General features: G+C 34.9%; 1 protein-coding gene and 2 long non-coding RNA genes across 3 annotated transcripts; all 3 read left to right on the forward strand.

Moving 5' to 3' along the window:
• Positions 1–1,904: 1,904 nt before the first annotated feature.
• Positions 1,905–2,597, forward strand: LOC145559277 (uncharacterized). The gene has a single exon (XM_081620707.1). It carries the CDS (start codon positions 1,905–1,907, stop codon positions 2,595–2,597), a length of 693 nt encoding a protein of 230 aa, XP_081476833.1.
• A 12,769-nt stretch (positions 2,598–15,366) lies between these two features.
• On the forward strand, positions 15,367–16,119 carry LOC145559373 (uncharacterized). The gene is made up of 2 exons (XR_014092702.1): positions 15,367–15,579; positions 15,883–16,119. It is a non-coding gene; the product is annotated as an uncharacterized LOC145559373 (long non-coding RNA).
• Positions 16,120–16,427: 308 nt separating this feature from the next.
• On the forward strand, positions 16,428–19,605 carry LOC145559372 (uncharacterized). Its single transcript, XR_014092701.1, has 2 exons — positions 16,428–16,622; positions 19,417–19,605. It is a non-coding gene; the product is annotated as an uncharacterized LOC145559372 (long non-coding RNA).
• Positions 19,606–19,965: the final 360 nt, after the last annotated feature.

Genomic DNA, 19,965 nt, shown 5'->3' on the forward strand with positions numbered 1-19,965 from the left:
GCTGCAAAATATAGACAAAAATCACGCCTCCGTATTTTGTACTTTCTTCTGATGATGGAACATTATGTTCAACCTTTTTCACAAGTATGTAGTATTAGAAATTACTGGTTTACTAAAGCTATGTATGGGGATTAGGGAATGGGGCAGGTATGTACCAGCATTATTCGTGACGTGGAAATGGCTTGTGGACTTGTGGTAAAGCTTCAATCGACACTATTACTACCACGGTTACTAATCTCCATGTATATGCAATAATGAAATGACTAGTTTCCATGACAGCTCTATCAGTCAAAGCCTTAATCCCATAAGTGGGGTCGGCTAACATGAACCAAATTTGATTATTCCGTGTAATCATCGACATAAATCTTTCTCCTCCATCTCTTACGGTCCAATGCTTCATCATCATACAAATCCATATACCTCATATTCTTCCTAACTCATTCCAACCAAGTCATTTTCGGTCCCCCTTTTCCTCGTTTAAGCCCTTCATGGTCTCACTCTTCAAATCAGTGCACCCTCGGGTCTTCGTCTTACATGCCTAAACCAACACATGCGATTTTCTCTTAGTTTATCTACAATGTCTGCCACGCCTACTTTCTTGCAAATAAACATGATTCTATAGTTAAATACAGTTGATAGCCTAAAATAATTTTCAACCATAAAAATAAACATGATTCTATAGTAAAATACTTGGTAGTTGTTTATAATAGGAGAAACATACATGATTTTAAGTTACATGAAAGAACATTGCAATCAAACTAAAACAGTTTCATAACACACATGACTGCACATACAAGTCATTTTGATAATTACAACCACCCACACACCACACGTAGTCTTAGTACTCATTGTAGCAGTTTGAAAAAAGTTTGATGAGGAAGGTGAAATGGATTCTGTTGCAAGTTGTTGCTGCTCCCTATCATCTCCGGAGGCATCAAGACTTTGTGGCTGACTGGTTTTGTTTTCTGATTTTAATTCTTTGAAAATGTAGGGTAAGAGAGAGCACATAAACTAGGGTAGTATACGCAATATGATACTGAGATAATTGATATGAGGCCTTGTCATGAGCAAGATAAGGAAGGAGCAGAGGACGCAAGTGAAGATGGCTATCCAACGAGTTTGGGAGATTGTGGTTACATAAACTCCTGTCATAAATTCCTCAAAAAAAAAAAAAAAAAAAAAAAAAAAAACTCCTGTCATAAAAGCTACTAGAGTTGTGTAAAACGATATAAGCAGCAATTTAATTTGATGGTCATATCTACTAGCATCACCTGTTTTGCCTCGTCCCACCTTTCACTATTATATCATGATCATAGTCCTTTGATAATAACCAAAGGAGGCACTGTTTGATGGGATTCCTGACTGATGAAAAGCAGTATGCACCCGGGTTATTACTTTGTTTCCATCTACGTACTCCGTTCATTCTAATTTCTCTGAAACTGTAATAACCCGGGTTAATACCTTATATTTCAGCTTTATGTCCTCATATTGAAAATCATGTGCTGCTCCGCCCATATTTTGCTCTGTTTATTTTGCTTGCTGTGTGCTGTAAATATTTGTTACTGTATGTATTTGTAACATGTGATTTGTTCACATGATTTTTTCTTCCTTTTTGTCTCTTTGTACAGCTATGTTGGTTTTCTTAGAATACATGTATATAAGCCCTTTGGGCCTTGTTCCCGCCAGGGGTTTTTTTTGATGTATTTCAATTTTCAATAGCAGAGCATATCAATGAAAACTCTCTGGTTCTAAATTGGAAAACCAGATAAACAAAGCTTGAGTCTTTGAAAACTTCTTTATGGTATCAGAGTCAGGCTGTAAGATCCTCGGTGATTAAGAGTTTTCATAGGCTCTTGAATCGTTTTAAACGAAAAAAAAAAACAAAAAATTAGTCTTTCAACAAAATGGGTGACCCAAACACAACCAACAATTTGAATCCATACAAGGATCCTCTTTTTATTGCTGTAAATGAAAGCGCTTCAACACCGCTTGGGAACATCATGCTTGATGGCAATAACTTCTTAAAGTGGAGTAGAAGTGTGAGAATTGCTCTAGGAGCTAAGAACAAACTGGCCTTTCTTGATGGTAAGCACCCTAAGCCTTCACAGGGACCAGATGAAATCCAGAAATGGACGAGATGTGATTACATGGTAAGTTCATGGTTGTTGGCTACCATGAAACCTGAAATTGCGAGTAGCCTAGTGACGATGCAGTCCACCAAGCAGCTGTGGGAAGAAATAGTTGAGAGATATGGGCAAACAAACGCTCCACAGCTATTTCAACTCAAAAAGGAACTCTGGGAACTCGAACAAAACAATCTTCCAGTGGGAGATTATTATTGCAAACTGAAAGATCTGTGGGACCAGATTGAGGAACTGGAGGAATTACCAGAGTGTGCATGTGGTGCAATGAGCAAATGCACATGTAATGTAGTGAAGAAAGTATTCGAAATGCAGCAGAACAACAAACTCATGAAGTTTCTTATGGGACTCAATTCTGGATATGACCAGATGAAGAGCAATTTCTTGAGCGTTGAACCTCTCATCCCAGTGAACAAAGCCTACAATTTGGTACTTCAGGTGGAGAGGCAAAAGTAGCTTACCGGGGAGATGAACAATGTAGGTTCTAATTTTAGTGCATTGGCTGCAAACAGACATAACCAAAGCTTTGGGGCCATTGAGAACTTCCAAAAGAAGGATTACAAGAAAATGAGGCTTGAGAAGCAAGCCAAGAAATGTGAGCATTGTGGAATGAGAGGACATGTGAAGGATGAATGTTTTAAATTGTTGGGATATCCGGAATGGTTCAAGAGTGGCAAGGGAAAATCGACTCAAAGGCTAGCATCAAATATCCTTGCAGACGTAAATGTTGTTGTGAATGACAATCCATCACTTGAATCCAGAGAGTCAAATGGAATGAAGTCAGACAATACCTTCATTGCTGACGTGGTTCAAGAAGTGATGAAAGCATTGGAAGAGAAGAAGAAAGGAGTTGAGGTATGAGCAGGCAGAGCAATTTTGCTGGTAAGATTACAGTTATTAATGTAGTAAATAATGAAAAAAATTCATCTGAGAATACTTGGTTGATAGATTCAGGTGCTAGTGACCACATGACATGGAACAAAAATATTTTGCACAATTTAAAAACTCTAGATAAAAGAATTAGGGTAGGCCTTCCTGATGGCACCATTAAAGTTGTCTCTGAAATTGGAAGTGTGAGGATAAATCCTAATGTGGTCTTTAATGATGTGTTGTATGTCGATGACTTCAAACATAACTTGTTGTCTGTCGGAAAATTGGTTGAAAAGACAGATTTAAGACTGTTATTTGATAGATATGGATGCTTGTTCGTTACAGGACCCTTCCACTGATCAGAATGTAAAGTTTGGGAAGAATGAGAATGACCTGTATAAGCTAGTGATGAATGAAGAGAAGACAGGAATGCAGGAAGTTAGCATGAAGAAAGAAGAGATGAAGAAATGTAATAAAGTAGTAAATTTAGACTTGATGCATGCTAGACTTGGACATGTTTCTGCGTCTAAGATCCAACATTTGAATTTTTGCAAATGTAGTGATTTAAAGGAGTACTTTTGTGACACTTGTTCTGTAGCGAAGCATCATAAGCTTCCTTTTGCTCCCAGCAAATCAATAGCTGCAAGCATATTTGATTTAATACATGTTGATTTGTGGGGTCCTTATAGGACTAAATCTATTACAGGAGCAAGTTATTTTCTAATGATTGTAGATTATTACAGTAGGGCAACATGGACACATTTGCTGTCAAATAAAGAACAGGTGAAATATGTCATTTGCAATTTCCTAGCTCATGTAGAGAATCAATTTAAAACCTCAGTTAAGATTTTGAGGAGCGATAATGGAACCGAAATTTTTCAGAATGAATGTGGGAAGATTCTAGCTGATAAAGGAATCATACATCAAAGAAGTGTTGAAGGAGTGCCTCAACAGAACGTAAGGGTTGAGAGAAAGCACAGATTCTTGCTTGAAACAGCTATAGCATTGAAATTACATGCAGGCCTACCTACATATTTATGGGGTGAATGCATTCTGGCAGCTACTCACCTAATTAATTTACTGCCAAGTGCAGTGATTAAATGGGAAACACCATATTACAGGCTCATGAAGAAAGAACCAGAGTATGCCCATTTGAGAGTCGTTGGAAGTTTGTGCTATGCAAGCCCGCATAGGAAGCCGGGAGACAAGTTTGCTCCAAGAGGATTAAGGTGTATTATGTTGGGATACCCTTACAATCAAAAGGGGTATAAGTTACTGGAACTTGAAAGCAGAAAAATATTCGTGAGTAGAGATGTTGTTTTTAAAGAAAATATATTTCCCTTTTTAATTACAAATGAAGATAATGGTGTTGTGAGAGGTCTCAGAAAAAATCTATTAGAGATTGAAGATGAGATCGATTTTTTGGAGCGGGAGGAGATTGACAATAATTTGAATGCTGATAATGATGATGATCCAGAGCTTACAGCAGAGCTAACAGAAGAGGTTCCCATGGAGCAAGTAAATCAAGAAGAAGGAGGTGAGAGAAGGTCAAGTAGAAATTCTATTTTACCAAGGAAATTCATTGATTATATAACAGACATACCAGGGAAAAGAAATCGTGATCTGTCCGCAAACTTGATCTCAGCGAAGTTAACAGATTCGAAAATGTATTCACAAGATTACATTGCTTCTTTAAACAATGTTCTCTTAGTGAAGGAACCAGCGCACTATGGCGAGGCATCCAAGGATCCCGAATGGGTAAAGGCAATGGAACAAGAACTAAAGGCAATGGAGAACAATCATACGTGGGATTTGGAAAAGTTACCACCAGGAAAAACAGTAATCGATTCAAAATGGGTATATAAAATCAAATTTAAACCAAATGGTGAAATTGAAAGGTTGAAAGCTAGATTAGTAGCTAGAGGAGATAAGCAGGTAAAAGGAAAGGATTACAAGCACACCTTTTCACCTGTAGCCAAGCTCAGTACAGTGAGAACTCTTGTGGCTCTTGCTACAAAGCTTAATTGGAAGTTACACCATTTTGACATAAACAATGCTTTTTTGCACGGTTATCTAGATGAAGAAGTATACATGAAGCCGCCTAGAGGTTATACAGAGGCAAAAGAAGGTGAGGTATGTAGATTAAAGAAGAGCATCTATGGCCTTAAACAAGCATCAAGGCAATGGAATATTGAGCTTACAAAATATTTCTTAGAGAAAGGATACAAGCAAAGCAAGAAAGATTATTCATTATTCTCAAAGAAGGAAAATGGGAACAAACCTTGATCTTGGTGTATGTAGATGATCTTCTAATTAGTGGAGATGATGAAGATGAGATAATGAGAGTGAAGAAGGGATTGAATGAAGCTTTCACCATTAAGGATTTAGGTGAAATGAGATATTTTCTTGGAATAGAAGTTTCGAGGAACGCAAAAGGAACAGTCATGAACCAAAGAAAATACATTTTAGACATTTTGAAATCTACTGGAATGGAAGGATGTAAACCTACAAAATTTCCATTTCCAAAGGGAATCAAATTGTCTATTGAGCAAGGAAAATTGATTGAAGATCCAGAAATTTATAGACGAATTGTTGTAAAACTATTGTATCTGAATATTACGAGACCAGATATATCATATAGCGTACAACAATTAAGTCAATATATGCAATCGCCAAGAAAGCCACATTTGAAAGCAGCAATTCATGTAATCAAATATCTTGCTGGGACAATGAATTGGGGTCTATATTATCCTGCAGAAACAAACATGAAAGTGTCAGCCTTTTGCGACTCAGATTGGGGTGCTTGTGCTTATAGTGCTAAGTCCTTAACCGGGTACTGTGCATTTTTAGGAGGATGCTTGGTTTCTTGGAAGACAAAGAAGCAAAAGACAGTGTCTAAATCGTCTACTGAAGCGGAGTACAGATGTATGTCTCAGACAACTAGTGAGATTGAATGGTTAATACATTTATTGGAGGAGATTGGGTTTGATGTAGAGAAACCAATTGACATGTTCTGCGATAATCGATCAGCCCTTCATCTTGCTCACAATCCTATCTTTCATGAAAGAACTAAACATCTTGATGTGGATTGCCATTATGTCAGGGATCGCATACAGGGTGGAACTCTCAAGGTTTTACATGTGAGATCCTTTCTTCAATTAGCAGATTTGATGACCAAGTCACTTAGTGAACAGCAGCACAAACACTTATCCTTCAAGTTGGGCCTCGTTCCCTTGGATCCAACTTGAGGGGGGCATATTGAAAATCATGTGATGCTCCTCCCATATTTTGCTCTGTTTATTTTGCTTGCTGTGTGCTGTAAATATTTGTTACTATATGTATTTGTAACATGTGATTTGTTCACATGATTTTTTCTTCCTTTTTTTCTCTTTGTACAGCTATGTAGGTTTTCTTAGAATACATGTATATAAGCCCTTTGGGCCTTGTTGCCGCCAGGGTTTTTTTTTAATGTATTTCAATTTTCAATAGTAGAGCATATCAATGAAAACTCTCTGGTTCCAAATTGGAAAACCAGATAAACAAAGCTTGAGTCTTTGAAAACTTCTTTATGATAGAGTATAAAACATATTCCCGGGCCTCAACCATCAGCTTAAGCTTTTAGTTGAGTTGGTCCTTTAACATGGTATCAGAGCCAACGTGACACAAAGGTCACGGGTTCGAAACTCATCCACCCTCCACTTTCAAGTGGAATATTAAGCGCTGGGTATGAGGAGGGCCCATATTGCATCCACACTTCTAGTTCAAACGGGCTCTCGTGTGAGGGGGAGTGATAGAGTATAAAACATATTCCTGGGCCTCAACCATCAGCTTAAGATTTTGGTTGAGTTGGTCCTTTAACACCTCACCTTTCTCTGATACAGTAATAACTCGGGTTAATACTGCTTCTCATCAGTTAGGAATCACTTCAGCTTCATTTCTCCATTCTTCTCATCAGTTCACCCTCATGCAACTTCTTGGACATCAATTATGACACGGACTTGAGACATAAGTCCTTATAATTTTATATATATATATATAAAGTTAAGGAACATGATTCCATGACCATCAATCTGGCTAACATTAACCCACTAAATGCACTACTCGTAACTTTTATGACTCCACTAACACAAACTAATTACATAGGAGTTAACTAACCACTAACAATTTGAAGTATATATTCCAACAGCAAGATACTAGTATATGTAGATCTCATATAGAAGTTGAAATCAAACCTACGTACGCATTAATTATTGGAACTATTTATTGATACAAACACAATGATCAAATGGCTTGTCTTACAAATGGTTTTCCTTTGATGACTGTTAATTGATACAAACATAATTAAGGATCAAATGGCTTTAACTTGCGGATGGTTGTTGGCCTCCATTACATCTTATTATTCCTTTGATCCTAGATGCCAGGCTACGAGCAACCCATTTACTGCAAGCCGTCAGACAAATAGTGCACAAGTGTAAAAAAAAGTATACGACGCAAAACTATGGCACCAAGAAATCCAAGATTAAGCGTTTCCTCATCAATAGGAAAACTACACTGCACAGCACACAGGTGAAGATTGCTAAATGATGTATGTCGTCGATTGCTGTTGCATACACACCACTCATGAAAGCAATGAGAGTCGTGCTAAACGCTAGCTGGAGTAAACCAATACTTAGATCCACAAGCGTTGAGCCTTCGTTCTCAACTTGGCCAGAGTTCAAAAACCAAATAAGGCAGGATAATACCATGACAGAGCTGCACAGGCCTACTACATTTGCGAACATGAATACCTGAAATGCTACCCTCTTTGCCAAAATCGGAGTTCCATTATTACTATTGTAACCACCAGGGACTGTGAATGCTGCTGTAAATGTTATTGTTGTCAACAACGCAGCCACCAAGCCTAGTTTGCCCATATACTCCTTCAAATCCGAGTGATGAATACCATATATACTCCTACCAGTCCCAACTACTCCTGGTAGGTCTATCCATTTCGATGAGAGGAACTCTTGGAACTGCAACAAAATATAGAACCAAATCACCAATAATCTAATCTAATATATATAAATAAAGTAGGCATTTTCGGAGAGCATTTGGAACGCCACTTAAGAAAAGGTATTATTTTGACCAATGAAATTTTAGATTAATAATTTGTTTTAGAATTAAAAAATTCACTCGCCACCTAAGAAAAAGTGACGACGAATAAGATTTAAGAATTTTGCCACCTAGGTAAAAATAACGAATAGTGAACAATTAAAATTTAAATTATTTAAAAAACTAATAATTATCTTTTTTATATATATGAATGTAAATCTTTGATCGTAAATATCTTTAATCTCCCTAGCAAATATTATAAAAATTAGATATTAATAATGTAGTTATCGAAACGAATAAAACTAAATCTCATATCACTATATGTTTTTCCTTATATATAGAGAGAAATTTAGAAGATTCCCCCTAATTTTTTTAATAGTTAATCTAGATGAGACTAACATTTTTGGAACTGAACAAGTATATAAAAAAACGAATTTGCAAAGGACTTATTTTAACCAATAAATAAAATGATTTGCCATATATTTTTAAAAAAATTAAATTGTCACTTAAGCAAAATTAAAGAATGAGGTTTGAGATTTTAAATTCAAGCGCCACATAAAATAAATAAACCTACGAAAGATAACTTTAGTGTTAAAATAAAAAAAAAAATTATCTTATGATATTAGTAATTTTATCCAAATATCTAATGAATGATCTTGATATAAAAAAAAGCTTAAATTAATAAAAAAAATTTACTAGAACCGTGCATCGCCGGGCTTATATCTAATACTTAAATAACACGAAGAAAAATAAAGATAAATAGTGGGTTTCATTAAACGACCCAGCTAGTCTTTAGATTGTTACTGCCTTAGTGGAGCAGAGGAGGATAATTATCAAAAATTAATTGTACCTTCTAAAGTATAATCATCAAAAAGAAATTTTGTCTATTGTATCATGCTCAAGGTACAATAAGTTGTACAAATTGAAATAGAAGAACGCAAAATTTAATTGTCTTCTCATCCATTCTTATGTTCAAGGTACAATCCATATATTTCAATTCGCATGTTTCTTATCTATTTATTCTTCATCTCTAAACATATCTTTTTAAGCATTGTATCATAGGTTTAATTTGCTAATTAAAGTAAGATTAGAGAAATTTAATGGAATTTTGTGAAGAACCCCCAAAAAGTTGTGACTTTTTGAAAAATATCTCCATTAACTTAATAGTCTTAATTTTTAAAATTAAACCTTTAAGGTTTCTTAAAATTTTAAATAGCACCACCAAATTAACAAATCGGTTAAATTTTCCTTCTTTTATTAGGCCCCACTTCTACTTCAATTTAACTGTCTTCCTATCCATCCTTATGTTCTTCTATCTCTTCTATAATGGTCATATTTCGATCTCCAAAAATCAAGATTTGTCCTTTTTTTTTTTTTTTTTTTTTTTTCTGTTTTTTGGAGATTAAAACATGACCATTACAACTTTTAATTAAAAAAAAAAAAAAAAAAAGTTAATGAAAGTATTTTTTAGAAAGCTCCAACTTTTTGGGGTTCTTTATAAATTTCCAAATTTAATACATATGTCATATGTGTCAAGATTAAAAGTCATTGTCGAACCTTTAATTTATATAACTCCACTCTATGTGTTTTAAGAGGATAGGAGACTAACTAGACAAATTATTTGTTGAATAATAGAGCTCTCAAGTATCAACACATATAAGTGTAGTCTCGCATTAGTTGAAGAGAAGATAGTTAATCACTTAATAAGGCTAAAAAGCTACTCCTCTAAAATTTATTTGTCAAGATATAAATAAACTTTTATTTTCTCGTGATTTTGAATCAAATTCAAATTAAATACAGAATGATATGAATTATACTTACCCAACGAGGAGTGTTTTGTAGTGAGGCTAGCACATTGATAACTGTCTTGCCGTTTGCGTTTAGTGCTCTATAGTTTATAGTGTCATTAAGGTGTTCCATCAAAATCTTGATCGTGCCAAATCGACGTTGCTCTATAGCAAGATATGGTGTGTTGAAGTTATGATCACAGCATGTCATGAGATGTTTCTTTTGTGGAATTTCACAAAAATCTTGGATCATATCATCTTTTCGATTAAATGAGATGAAGTGAAATATGCCCCTACCAAATTGAGAGTCATACTGTTTTATCGACTGAGGACAATGGTGTAGTATTCTTGCAGCTATCTTTAGTCGATGACTCTGAACTGCCCTCAACAAAGGTGTGAAGCCATCAGCATCGCATAAATACACTGTTGAGACATCTTTTTTAATTAACAAGTCCACCATATCATCGTCTCTTTTTTCTACTTTTGCTGTTTTAAGAAGATTAATAAACCACAAAACAAAGCAACAAGTTAGGATATGATAAATTTTACTAACTATCTAGTATCTACTATAGTAGGAGTTAAAACACTATTGTACGTACAAATTCAAAACTACATACTACTACCAGCTCGAGATCATAAGTTCGAGCTTCATCATCTACATATAAATAGTACTGTATAAGTTTTTCTTACCTTCCAGCTCTAATGTCAAACATCTACTTGTATAAACCGACTCAAGTTCTATACATTTTAAAAGGCATATTGGATGGTTTTACCTACCCGAATAATGGACTCTTGGGATGTTTTAATTTAGGGTATATGGGAAGTATCTCTACAAATTTTTAGGGTCCATGAGTTAGAGGAGGGAGGAGAGAGAAAGTACTAAAAAAAGAGAAAAAAGGAAGGAAGAAGCTAAGCTAAACTATCGGACATTCCAGTAAATTTACAAACATATATCCCAATTAATTCTATGAAAGTGTCGACTTTACCCTTGTAATTAACATATTATGTCAATTATAAAGATTAACTTGTATTTCCTCCTTAATTAGGTGGAGTGCATACATACATATTTTAAACATCAAAACTAATGTCAATACATAGAAAAGAAAGATTAGACTTTAGACTTACTCTTGCGTGAACCGTAGCGACATAGCATATGAAGTGGAGTTTCCTTGGAATTGTTGATCTCAGCAACTAATTTTGCATCTAGCTCTTCTACTATGAATTTTGCAAATTCAAACCTGTTCCATTTTAGTGCTAGGTGAAGGAGGCTATTACCGTCGGTATCTTTTGCTTCCCAAGGAGGTAAGGGGTAACAACGTATTTGGTTTTTTATATGTTGGAGATGTTGCTTCAAGAGTGTAAAGGGCATCCCATCAGGCTTGAACATTCGTTTGCTCGTTGTAAGATGTATGGGTGTTTCGCCGTAAAAGTTTGTTTGACAAGAAAGAATGGGGAACTTATTTAGAGCTTCCAAAATGAACATTTCTTGTGATGATTCTTCATTTGAGTTATCACAAAATTCACCAAACCAATCATTGGGGCAATTCTCCACTGCTACATGAACAATGTTGTTGCCGTCTGGAAGTCTAGTTAGAAAATGCTTCTCTGTATCAGCCACTTTTAGTGTTCGTCTTAAGAGTTCCCACTTGCTACAACTGACGGCTTCATAGAGGTTTTTGGCCATGAGATCATCCTGGTTGGTACAACATTTCTTGAAGTCTACTTTCTGCAAGAAAAACAATGCAATATTAACCACATTATAACAAGGACTTTTTGTGAAGAACTACCGTATACAAGTCAGTTTTTGTGAAAAATCACCTTATTAAAAAAATATTGTAATGAACTACCTTTTAAACAGCAGATGCTGTAAGAAACTACCTTATAAAACAATTAATGTTGTAAAAATCTACCTTTTGTCGAATTATTGCATTTAATAAGAGACGTTTAATTTTAAAGACTCATTTTCAATTATTTTTTTCCCCCAATTTCTCCATAGCCCCCTTATAACCCTTAATTCCCCTTATTGCAAAAAGTGACTGTTTGTTGTGGTTCTTAGATTGAATCAAAGCGGTACAAATTATTTGCTCTAGCAAATTAAAAAAAAAAAACCGGAGCCAAAAATGTTTTTATGCTTCTTTTTTTTTCAAAATTATGTGCAAGATGTATTGTAATTACCAAAAGCAAAAGTCAAATATTGGAATTATAAGTAATTGAATATTAGGTGTTACATCTACATTATTTCTTACCACTTTATCGAGGAAGGAGCTTGATTCGGAATGAATTAGAGCTGCAGGCGAAGTACCCTCTTTATTTTTAATAGCAAAGTTGGCATTGCGCTCAATCATAGCTTTCACCGTATAGGAGTCGCAATTCATTATTGCTATATGCAATGGTGTGTAACCATCTTCGTCTTGTCGATCCATTAAAGCACAAATTTCAGGGGTACTCAGAAATTTCCTAGCATCTAAAAAAGTGGGCAATTTTACGTGGTGCAAGATAGATCTACCCTTTAAATCACATATCTCTACAGACTCCGGACAATAGTCGATTATGGCTTCAACTGCTCGTAAGTAAGAGTTGAGTGCCGCTCTAATAAGAGGGGTCATTCCACCTTCATCAGGTAAGCAGCATACTTCTGGTGCAGATTTTAATAGCAACACTATCAAGGAAAATGAGTCTTCTTCAAAATGGCTTTTTGTATAGTTTGTTGATGCCCCTAAGCCATTAAGTGTGTTCATCACTTTTGTCATTGATGCTTTAGAACCTACAACATAAAACTTTCGTTAAAGGGCCGCCAAAAACATCATGAATAGGATTTAGTTTGAAAGTATTGGCTGATTTGGCTCGATTTTTTAATCTTCCTACTTCGGTGGTATTTCTTTTATGATGAGAAAATTTTCTACTTTTATTAATTCATGCTTCCATTACATGAATACATGATTCACATAAAACTAAATGCTCCCCTTTTTTTTTTTTTTTAAAAAAAAAAAAAAAGATCCCTCGTTTCTTTTTAGTAACAAATGAATTTTTATATCTCACAAATAATACCCTTTTATTGATCATAACTAAAAATTAACCGAGTAGTACTTGTAACACTATATCGATGTTTTTAAACAACTTTAGAAAAAGACACGAGGAAATACAAGTCAATCAGGCTGATTTACAGTTTGTGCAAATCATGGGTCAATTTCGTCTTTTCAGTCATATTAGTAAGGGTAGTTTGGTCAGCTTGTGCAAACGTTGATATTAATTGTCATTACCTTCCGTCATGAGAAATCGTTCAGAGAACTTCATCACTTTCCCTAATTCGAAATCCTAAACAAAAACCCAAACATAGAAACTACTTCTTTCTCCATGGCACCACCACCTATGGAAGTTCAAAATGTTGCCGCAAATGATAGGCTTTCCCTAAAGGGTTGATATGGCCTTAATTTACAATCTATTCAAGTAGGGTGTCTTTTAGTTTCGCCGCAAAGCGGCCATTGTTGGGGAAGAAGAGGAGGGCGGCGGGAAGAAGAAGAGGACGATGGGAAGAAGAAGAAAAGGACGACAAGAGGAACTAAAGAATATGACGAAGAGGAAGGCAATCTGGGTTTGTTCGGCGGAAGGCGTACAGATGATGGTGGTGGTGGTGGCTGTGATGGGTTTCGGATGGTGGTCGGAGTGATGGTGAGATTGATGACTATGGTGGTGTCTTCGATGGAAGATTGGAGAAGATTTTTATAAATTTTTTTTTAAAAAAAAGAAATTTTAATAAACAGAAGTTAGTATCTTCAAAACCAAACTGTAATATAAAATTAATTTATTTGGCAAGGGGGCGCACAAAAGCCACTTATTGCCGAAAATTCATCAATCAAGTTGATTGCCTGGGTCTGCCTCAAAAGACACAATATCCACTTTATACTCTCTTTTTTTTTTTTTTTTTTTTTTTAATAGTACTACTAAATTTATATATATGAAAAAAAAAGAAGGATTACCTTAATAAATTATAAAAGAAATATTAAGACATTGTAAATGATTATATATCAAATGTTTGAGAAGGGCTATAAATTTTATTAAGGTATTGAAGTGGACTTAAATTGAAATGTTAGTTTGAGTACCATTAGTCCATTACCATTTAAGGACTTCTAATAGATTTTCTCTTTTATCTGATTTAACCTTCATATTTTTATTTAAAAGTGTTATTTAAATATGGTTTTCTCCTTGTATTATATTCCGGTCCTAGCTAAATACCTCATATGGGACGTTGTCTTCTATTGATTGAACTTTCATTTGTTAGAGCTTAAACTATATGAATTTTTATTAGGAAAAATACATTTTAATAATCTCAACTATTACTGATTTACTTCTAATAATCCCAGTTAAGGTTTATTTTATTAATAATCCTAACTATGAACTTTGTCTCCAATAGACCCAAAAACCGATTACCTGCTGAAATGGTTACAAAAAAAAAAATTAAATGCCACATGTCAACACATGATTGGCCTAATTTAAAAAAATTTTAAAATAATTAAAAAAAAAAAAAAACCAAAACTTATCCCAGCTAACCCCCACTGCGTGAAATTTTCAACCACCCACAGCCAACCAAAAACCGGCCGGCCACCACCATAACCCTCTGGAAATGGCGAACCAGATATGGGTATTAATATATGGTGGTTGTTGTGCGAGTTAGTACGAAATTATATTGATGCCAAAATTGCTGCGAAATTGGTGGGATTTTTGGGTTTCAATCGAAATTGATTGCCCCATTACGGTAGTTTTCAATCAAAATTAGTTGCGCCATTGCAATTCTAGTGGCTGCCGCTGCTTTGGTGCGTCATTGTGGTGGCTGACACTGCTTTGGTGCGCCATTGGGTGGTTGCCACTGCTTTGGTTGCGCCATTACGGTGGTTGCCGCTGCTTTGGTTGCGCCATTACGGTGGTTGCCGCTGCTTTGGTTTCGCCATTATGGTGGCTTCCGCTGCTTTGGTTGCTCTATTGCGGTGGCTGCTGCTACAATTGCGCCATTGCGGTGGTTGCTGTTGTTTTGGTTTCCCCATTGCGATGGCTGCCGCTGCTTTGGTTGCCACATTACGGTGGCTGCTGCTGTTTTTGAGGAGGATGGGTGGTTTGGGGTGAGTGTGGGCTAGCTAGGGTGGTTTTTGGGGTTGGGATGGGATGGCCGACTGCTTTCCGACGAGATGGGGGTTGGCTGTGACGTTTCGTAGTGGCTGGAGAGGAGGGGTGGTGGTTATTAGGGTTTAAAGTATATTTATTTCTTTTTATTTTTTAATTTTGGACTAATCACATGCTGACACGTGTATTGGTTACCTGTTACAACAAGTCATCACTACTACAAAATGCTTGTATTCTCGACGCTTTACCTTCGACACTATGGAAGACCGTCACAGTTAAATTAAGAGTTTCGTCTTTTTTCGACGCTTTTAAGCGTCCTTTGACTTTCTCGTCTATTTTCCGCGTCGAGAAACATAATCACATGCCCTGCACGTGATAATACGTTGCAGCTTAGGGTTATCGCTTTTCAATCTTACTATTTTCAACTGCCGCCCCTCTCATCTTCTCTATTCTCTCTCTCGCTCTAGTCACTACTCAACTTCTTCCCATTCTTTGCTTCAAAATTCAATATCTACTTACAAAAATTAATGAATTATTCTGTCTTCACAAGATTTCTACTTCTCAAGGAATTTCAAGCAAGTGCAATTTTTTTTCCACATCTAGATTTTCGATTCTAATTGTTGAAGTCGATCGACAATCCATTTTTGTTTGTCTTCTAATTTATGTAGTTTACTCTTAGCTTCACTCGTTTTGATTTGTTTTCTGGTGATTCTTTAATTTCATGTTTTGATTTTTCTATTTTAAAGGTTTTCTCTAATTTCTGTTTATATAGGTTTCATCGATTTTATATCAGTTTACAATGCCCATAAATAAATACATGTTTATTGTTCGAATTCAATTTTAAAGCCTAAGGTTTGTATAACCAATTTCGTTGTCAGAAATATTCTTCACAACTTTGAGCCTCTATTGCAGTTTAAGAGGTTGGACTATAGAGATAGGTAATTGAATTTCCGTTGCTTTTTTTTTTATCTATTGTATATTATTAGGTTTAGCTATTTGCAAATTATTGTAAATTTTGTGAATTATTGTTCTATTTAGTTTATCTTGTGCAAATCTGCTATATTGGTATCATACAAAGCAGTATTTATGGTGAATGGATGCTCTGCGATTGTATATTTCTGCTCTTGTAATTGTCTGTTGAAAACACTTATGATTTTTATGACCAAGTGTATTAATAATGTGATTGCTTGGAAGTTGTAACTATAAACAGGCCTAAATGTATAATATGTTGAGTTTTTCACTCTTGTCAAGCAAGCAATAGATGATTAAGATTTGCTAAGCAAATAGATGTCTCAGATTTAGTGTTGGTGTACTAGTTGAGGAAGTATTGTTAGTGTAGCATATGATGTATGGTTATTTTTTGGCATGTTTGCAAGCAAGTGCTATTATTGACTGATTCATGTTTTATTAACAATACAGGGGGTGTATTTTACGAGTTTGGGATCATGCATCAGCACTGCGACCATGCTTATGTCCTTTGTGTCGTCGTCCCATTAGTTTGTTAATACCTACTGAATCTTCCCGGGAGCAAAGGGCTAATCCAGAAGTTGCAAATATTATAGGGAGGATTGAATTATATAACCGTCAATATGGTGAACGATCTTGTGATCTCATGCAGGTACTTATTTTTATAAAGGTTACATTAGAGAACTTATAGTGAATCTTTAATTATGAAAGAGTATAATATATAAATTGACGTTTTGTACTCATTAGACAAGTCTTTAGGCTGGTTTGTTCATATTTTTGTATAGTGTTGAGCAGGAGCAGTAGGTATAATTGAGATGGTATGACCTACATTTGTTTGATAGATGGAGATTTTCTGGTTCATGTATCATTTTACATGATTCATTGCTTCTTTACAAGTTTGATGCAGATATAGTTTATTTGTTCTGTTTAAGACCTTATACCCTGAATTTTGAATTAAATCTCATGTTATTTCCTGCTGGAGTTTCATGATTGACGTTTATTGCTTTGCACTTAAGAGTGTTGCAATTTTGAGCTCAAAAACTGCTGAAATGTAGTTGTAGAACATGATTAATACTGTATGTTTGCAATTGGAGTATCCCTTGGTCCTCAATAATACTAGAATACCTGACTGTGATGTAACGTATGTATAAGCTTGCATGCTAATCTCAAATTTTTGTTCCCTTTTTAAACCACAACTACGTACAAAGGAATAAAATAAAATCTGACTCCTTGTCATGGATGAATGGTGGCTTCTACTTTGGTGTTGTTCTTAATTATTTGTGGTGATGGTAGATAGGATAAGGAGTAGGTGACTAGGTGGGGTGCGTGCGAGATATGATATCTTGTTGCTTTTATTATAAATTATTTATTCTTAGCTTTTATATACCTTGCTATCAATATTAATGATCTGGTTTCTTTGTTTATGTATGATCTTTATCTAAAATTCCCTTCTGTTGGATCAGATTTGAGGCTAGACACCAGCTATTGGTGAAGCAATTGAATTAGGAGCAGCTATATATAGACCATCTATCTAGAATCGACCTGCAAAAAATCCACGATTACGAAGTAGATTATTGTCTTACACTTGATATATTCCTGGCCTATCGCTCATTAATTTCTAATATTCAGGCAGCTATGAATTTTGAAACTTTAAGCTCCAAAATTGGTTATCATAATCCTAGTAGTAGTACTACTAATACAATTATTACTTATTTGTTATTGTGTGATTGTGTGTATGGTTGATTAGATGTGCATGATTTTATGTATGTTAGAATAGGATAAAGTAAGATTTGTCTTTTATCTTTATTTCACAACATCTTTTAAACTTTTAATGCCTTTTTTTAATGGTTTGTAGCTTTTAATCTGTTATTAGATTAGATGTGCATGCTCTTATACTAGTGGTGTTGTAGGGATGATAAACTTAATGTTAGTGCTAATCTTTAATCTATTATTATAACCAGAGGTTGACATAGAAATTTAGTGACTTCTTGAATGCAGCTCTTTTCAGTCACATTCTTAGTTCTTAAGAAGGTAGGATATTTATCAATATTACTTCTGACCTTCTGAGCATGGAGTATTATAGTAACAATTATAGTATCAATATGACCTTCTGACCTTCTAACCTAGTCCTAGGGCAATTTTGGACTTTGGCTTCTTACATGTGAAAGGAATTTGGTAGTTAAAGTAGCAAGCAAGTCAAATTAACTTGGATTTAGGTGATTTATATGCGCTTTACTTTCACAATGGAAATAGTTCTTAATAGAAAATTCTGTCCCCAAACATCAGATTACTGATGTAGCACTCCGTATCTTTTAAATAAGATGTTCCCTAGAAGTTGAAGCACAGAACTCGTGTTTGCAACGCCTTGGGAATTATCTTGAATGACATTTTTTTCTCTTTATTGCTTGTTTACCAGCCTGGACTTCTCGTTTATGAGAAGAACAGGTAATAGAGTTGCACATTTGCTTGCAAACTCTAGTAGTGACTTTGAGGATGTGAGGGTGTGGACTGACGAGGTCCCCCCATGGTTTTTGCTGTTGTTGCTTTGGAGGCTTCCTAAATTATAATATCAGTTGCTTCCTGTCAAAAAAAAAAAAAAAAAAAAAAAAGAAGATGTTCTCCCCATAGCAGTCTCATGCTTAATTATGTGAGCGGGTTTTATCAATATAAACCTGATAGAAGTATCCTTTGTTAAATTGGTCTCTTCTTTTTTTTTTTTTTTGGTTTGTTGAAATTAGTCTATTGTTGCTCTCATTGCACACCTTGGGTTGGTTGTTTCCACTGGCAGGGTGGACTAAATCCCTGTTCCATGGACTTTGCCTAAGATACTTAGAAAGACTAAAGATTGCTCGTGTAATCTTGAATATACTTGATTTGAAACTTGTTGGATTTCTATTATGCCCGAGATTTGCTTCAGATTTCTGATTTATTCACTAAGGTTTTTTTTTACTCTTTACCTGTGAATTGTAGTACATTTTAGTCAAGAATGATGCAGTGTTCATGTTCAGAAAATTGAAAAAAAATGTCAAATATTCCGAGGAATCTTTTATGTTGCAAATGTGTCCTGTAACTCTGTAAGAGTTGCCTATGAAATTGAAGAGGTAGTTGGCGATGGCGGCGGCTGCTACTGCGGTGTGGTTAAGGAAGGAGCAAGAGGTGGAGAAGTGTCACCCTGAGAGTAAAATTTTATACCAACCTTGGGGAAATACAAGTATATCAGTACAAATCCCAATACGAGCATTAGTACCCTGTCCACCCTTTGGGTAATGTAACCTTAGTACTAGCGTAACATTAAAAAAAAAAAAAAAAGAAAAGAAAAAAAAATGTTCATTTACATTTCTATGTTTAACTTACAATTCTATGTTTAAATAATATACAACATGTTGAATCTTGAGCCTATATTGTGTAATGTACTAATTTATACTTTGTATTTTTTTTTTTTGAAGATTGGAAAAGGCAATGTTGGTGCAACAAGAGAATAGGCCGGGATACTTGAGCATCAACAAGCGACTATATCGTCTATAAGGCCATCATCTATCTATTTTGGTTTTTAGTCTTATATTAGTGATGTATTTATTTAGGGACAAGCTACTATAATATGCGACATTTTTTTTTATATAAAAAATAATTGTGTTGATGTTTTCTTTTATAAATTTGGTAATTAACTACGTACTCTTATTATTGTTGATTAATTATTCTTTTTTTTTTAATCTAGTTATATAGAATATTTTTTTTATTTTAATGTTATTAATTTAATTTAATTTATGATAAATTTAAATAACTATAATGTATGTATGATGGTAATAATTTAATAAAAGGAAAAAAAAAGCTTAAAAAAATTCTGGACGCTTTTTAATGTCTACATATTTGCACATTTTCAAATTTCAAATAGTTTCCCGCCATACCATAGGCTGACACGAATAAACACAAGACAACAAAAGCGTCGCTAAATTTGAGTATGTGGACAGGTAAAAGCGTCGCTAAAAAACTACACA

The sequence above is a fragment of the Chenopodium album genome, chromosome 9 (genome assembly GCF_948465745.1).
Source record: "Chenopodium album chromosome 9, dcCheAlbu1.1, whole genome shotgun sequence".
In the NCBI taxonomy this organism is placed as follows: domain Eukaryota; kingdom Viridiplantae; phylum Streptophyta; class Magnoliopsida; order Caryophyllales; family Amaranthaceae; genus Chenopodium; species Chenopodium album.

Bases quoted from the DNA above. Each gene is read 5' to 3' on its own strand.
- LOC145559277 (XM_081620707.1), top strand. From the start codon at position 1,905: ATGGGTGACCCAAACACAACCAACAATTTGAATCCATACAAGGATCCT.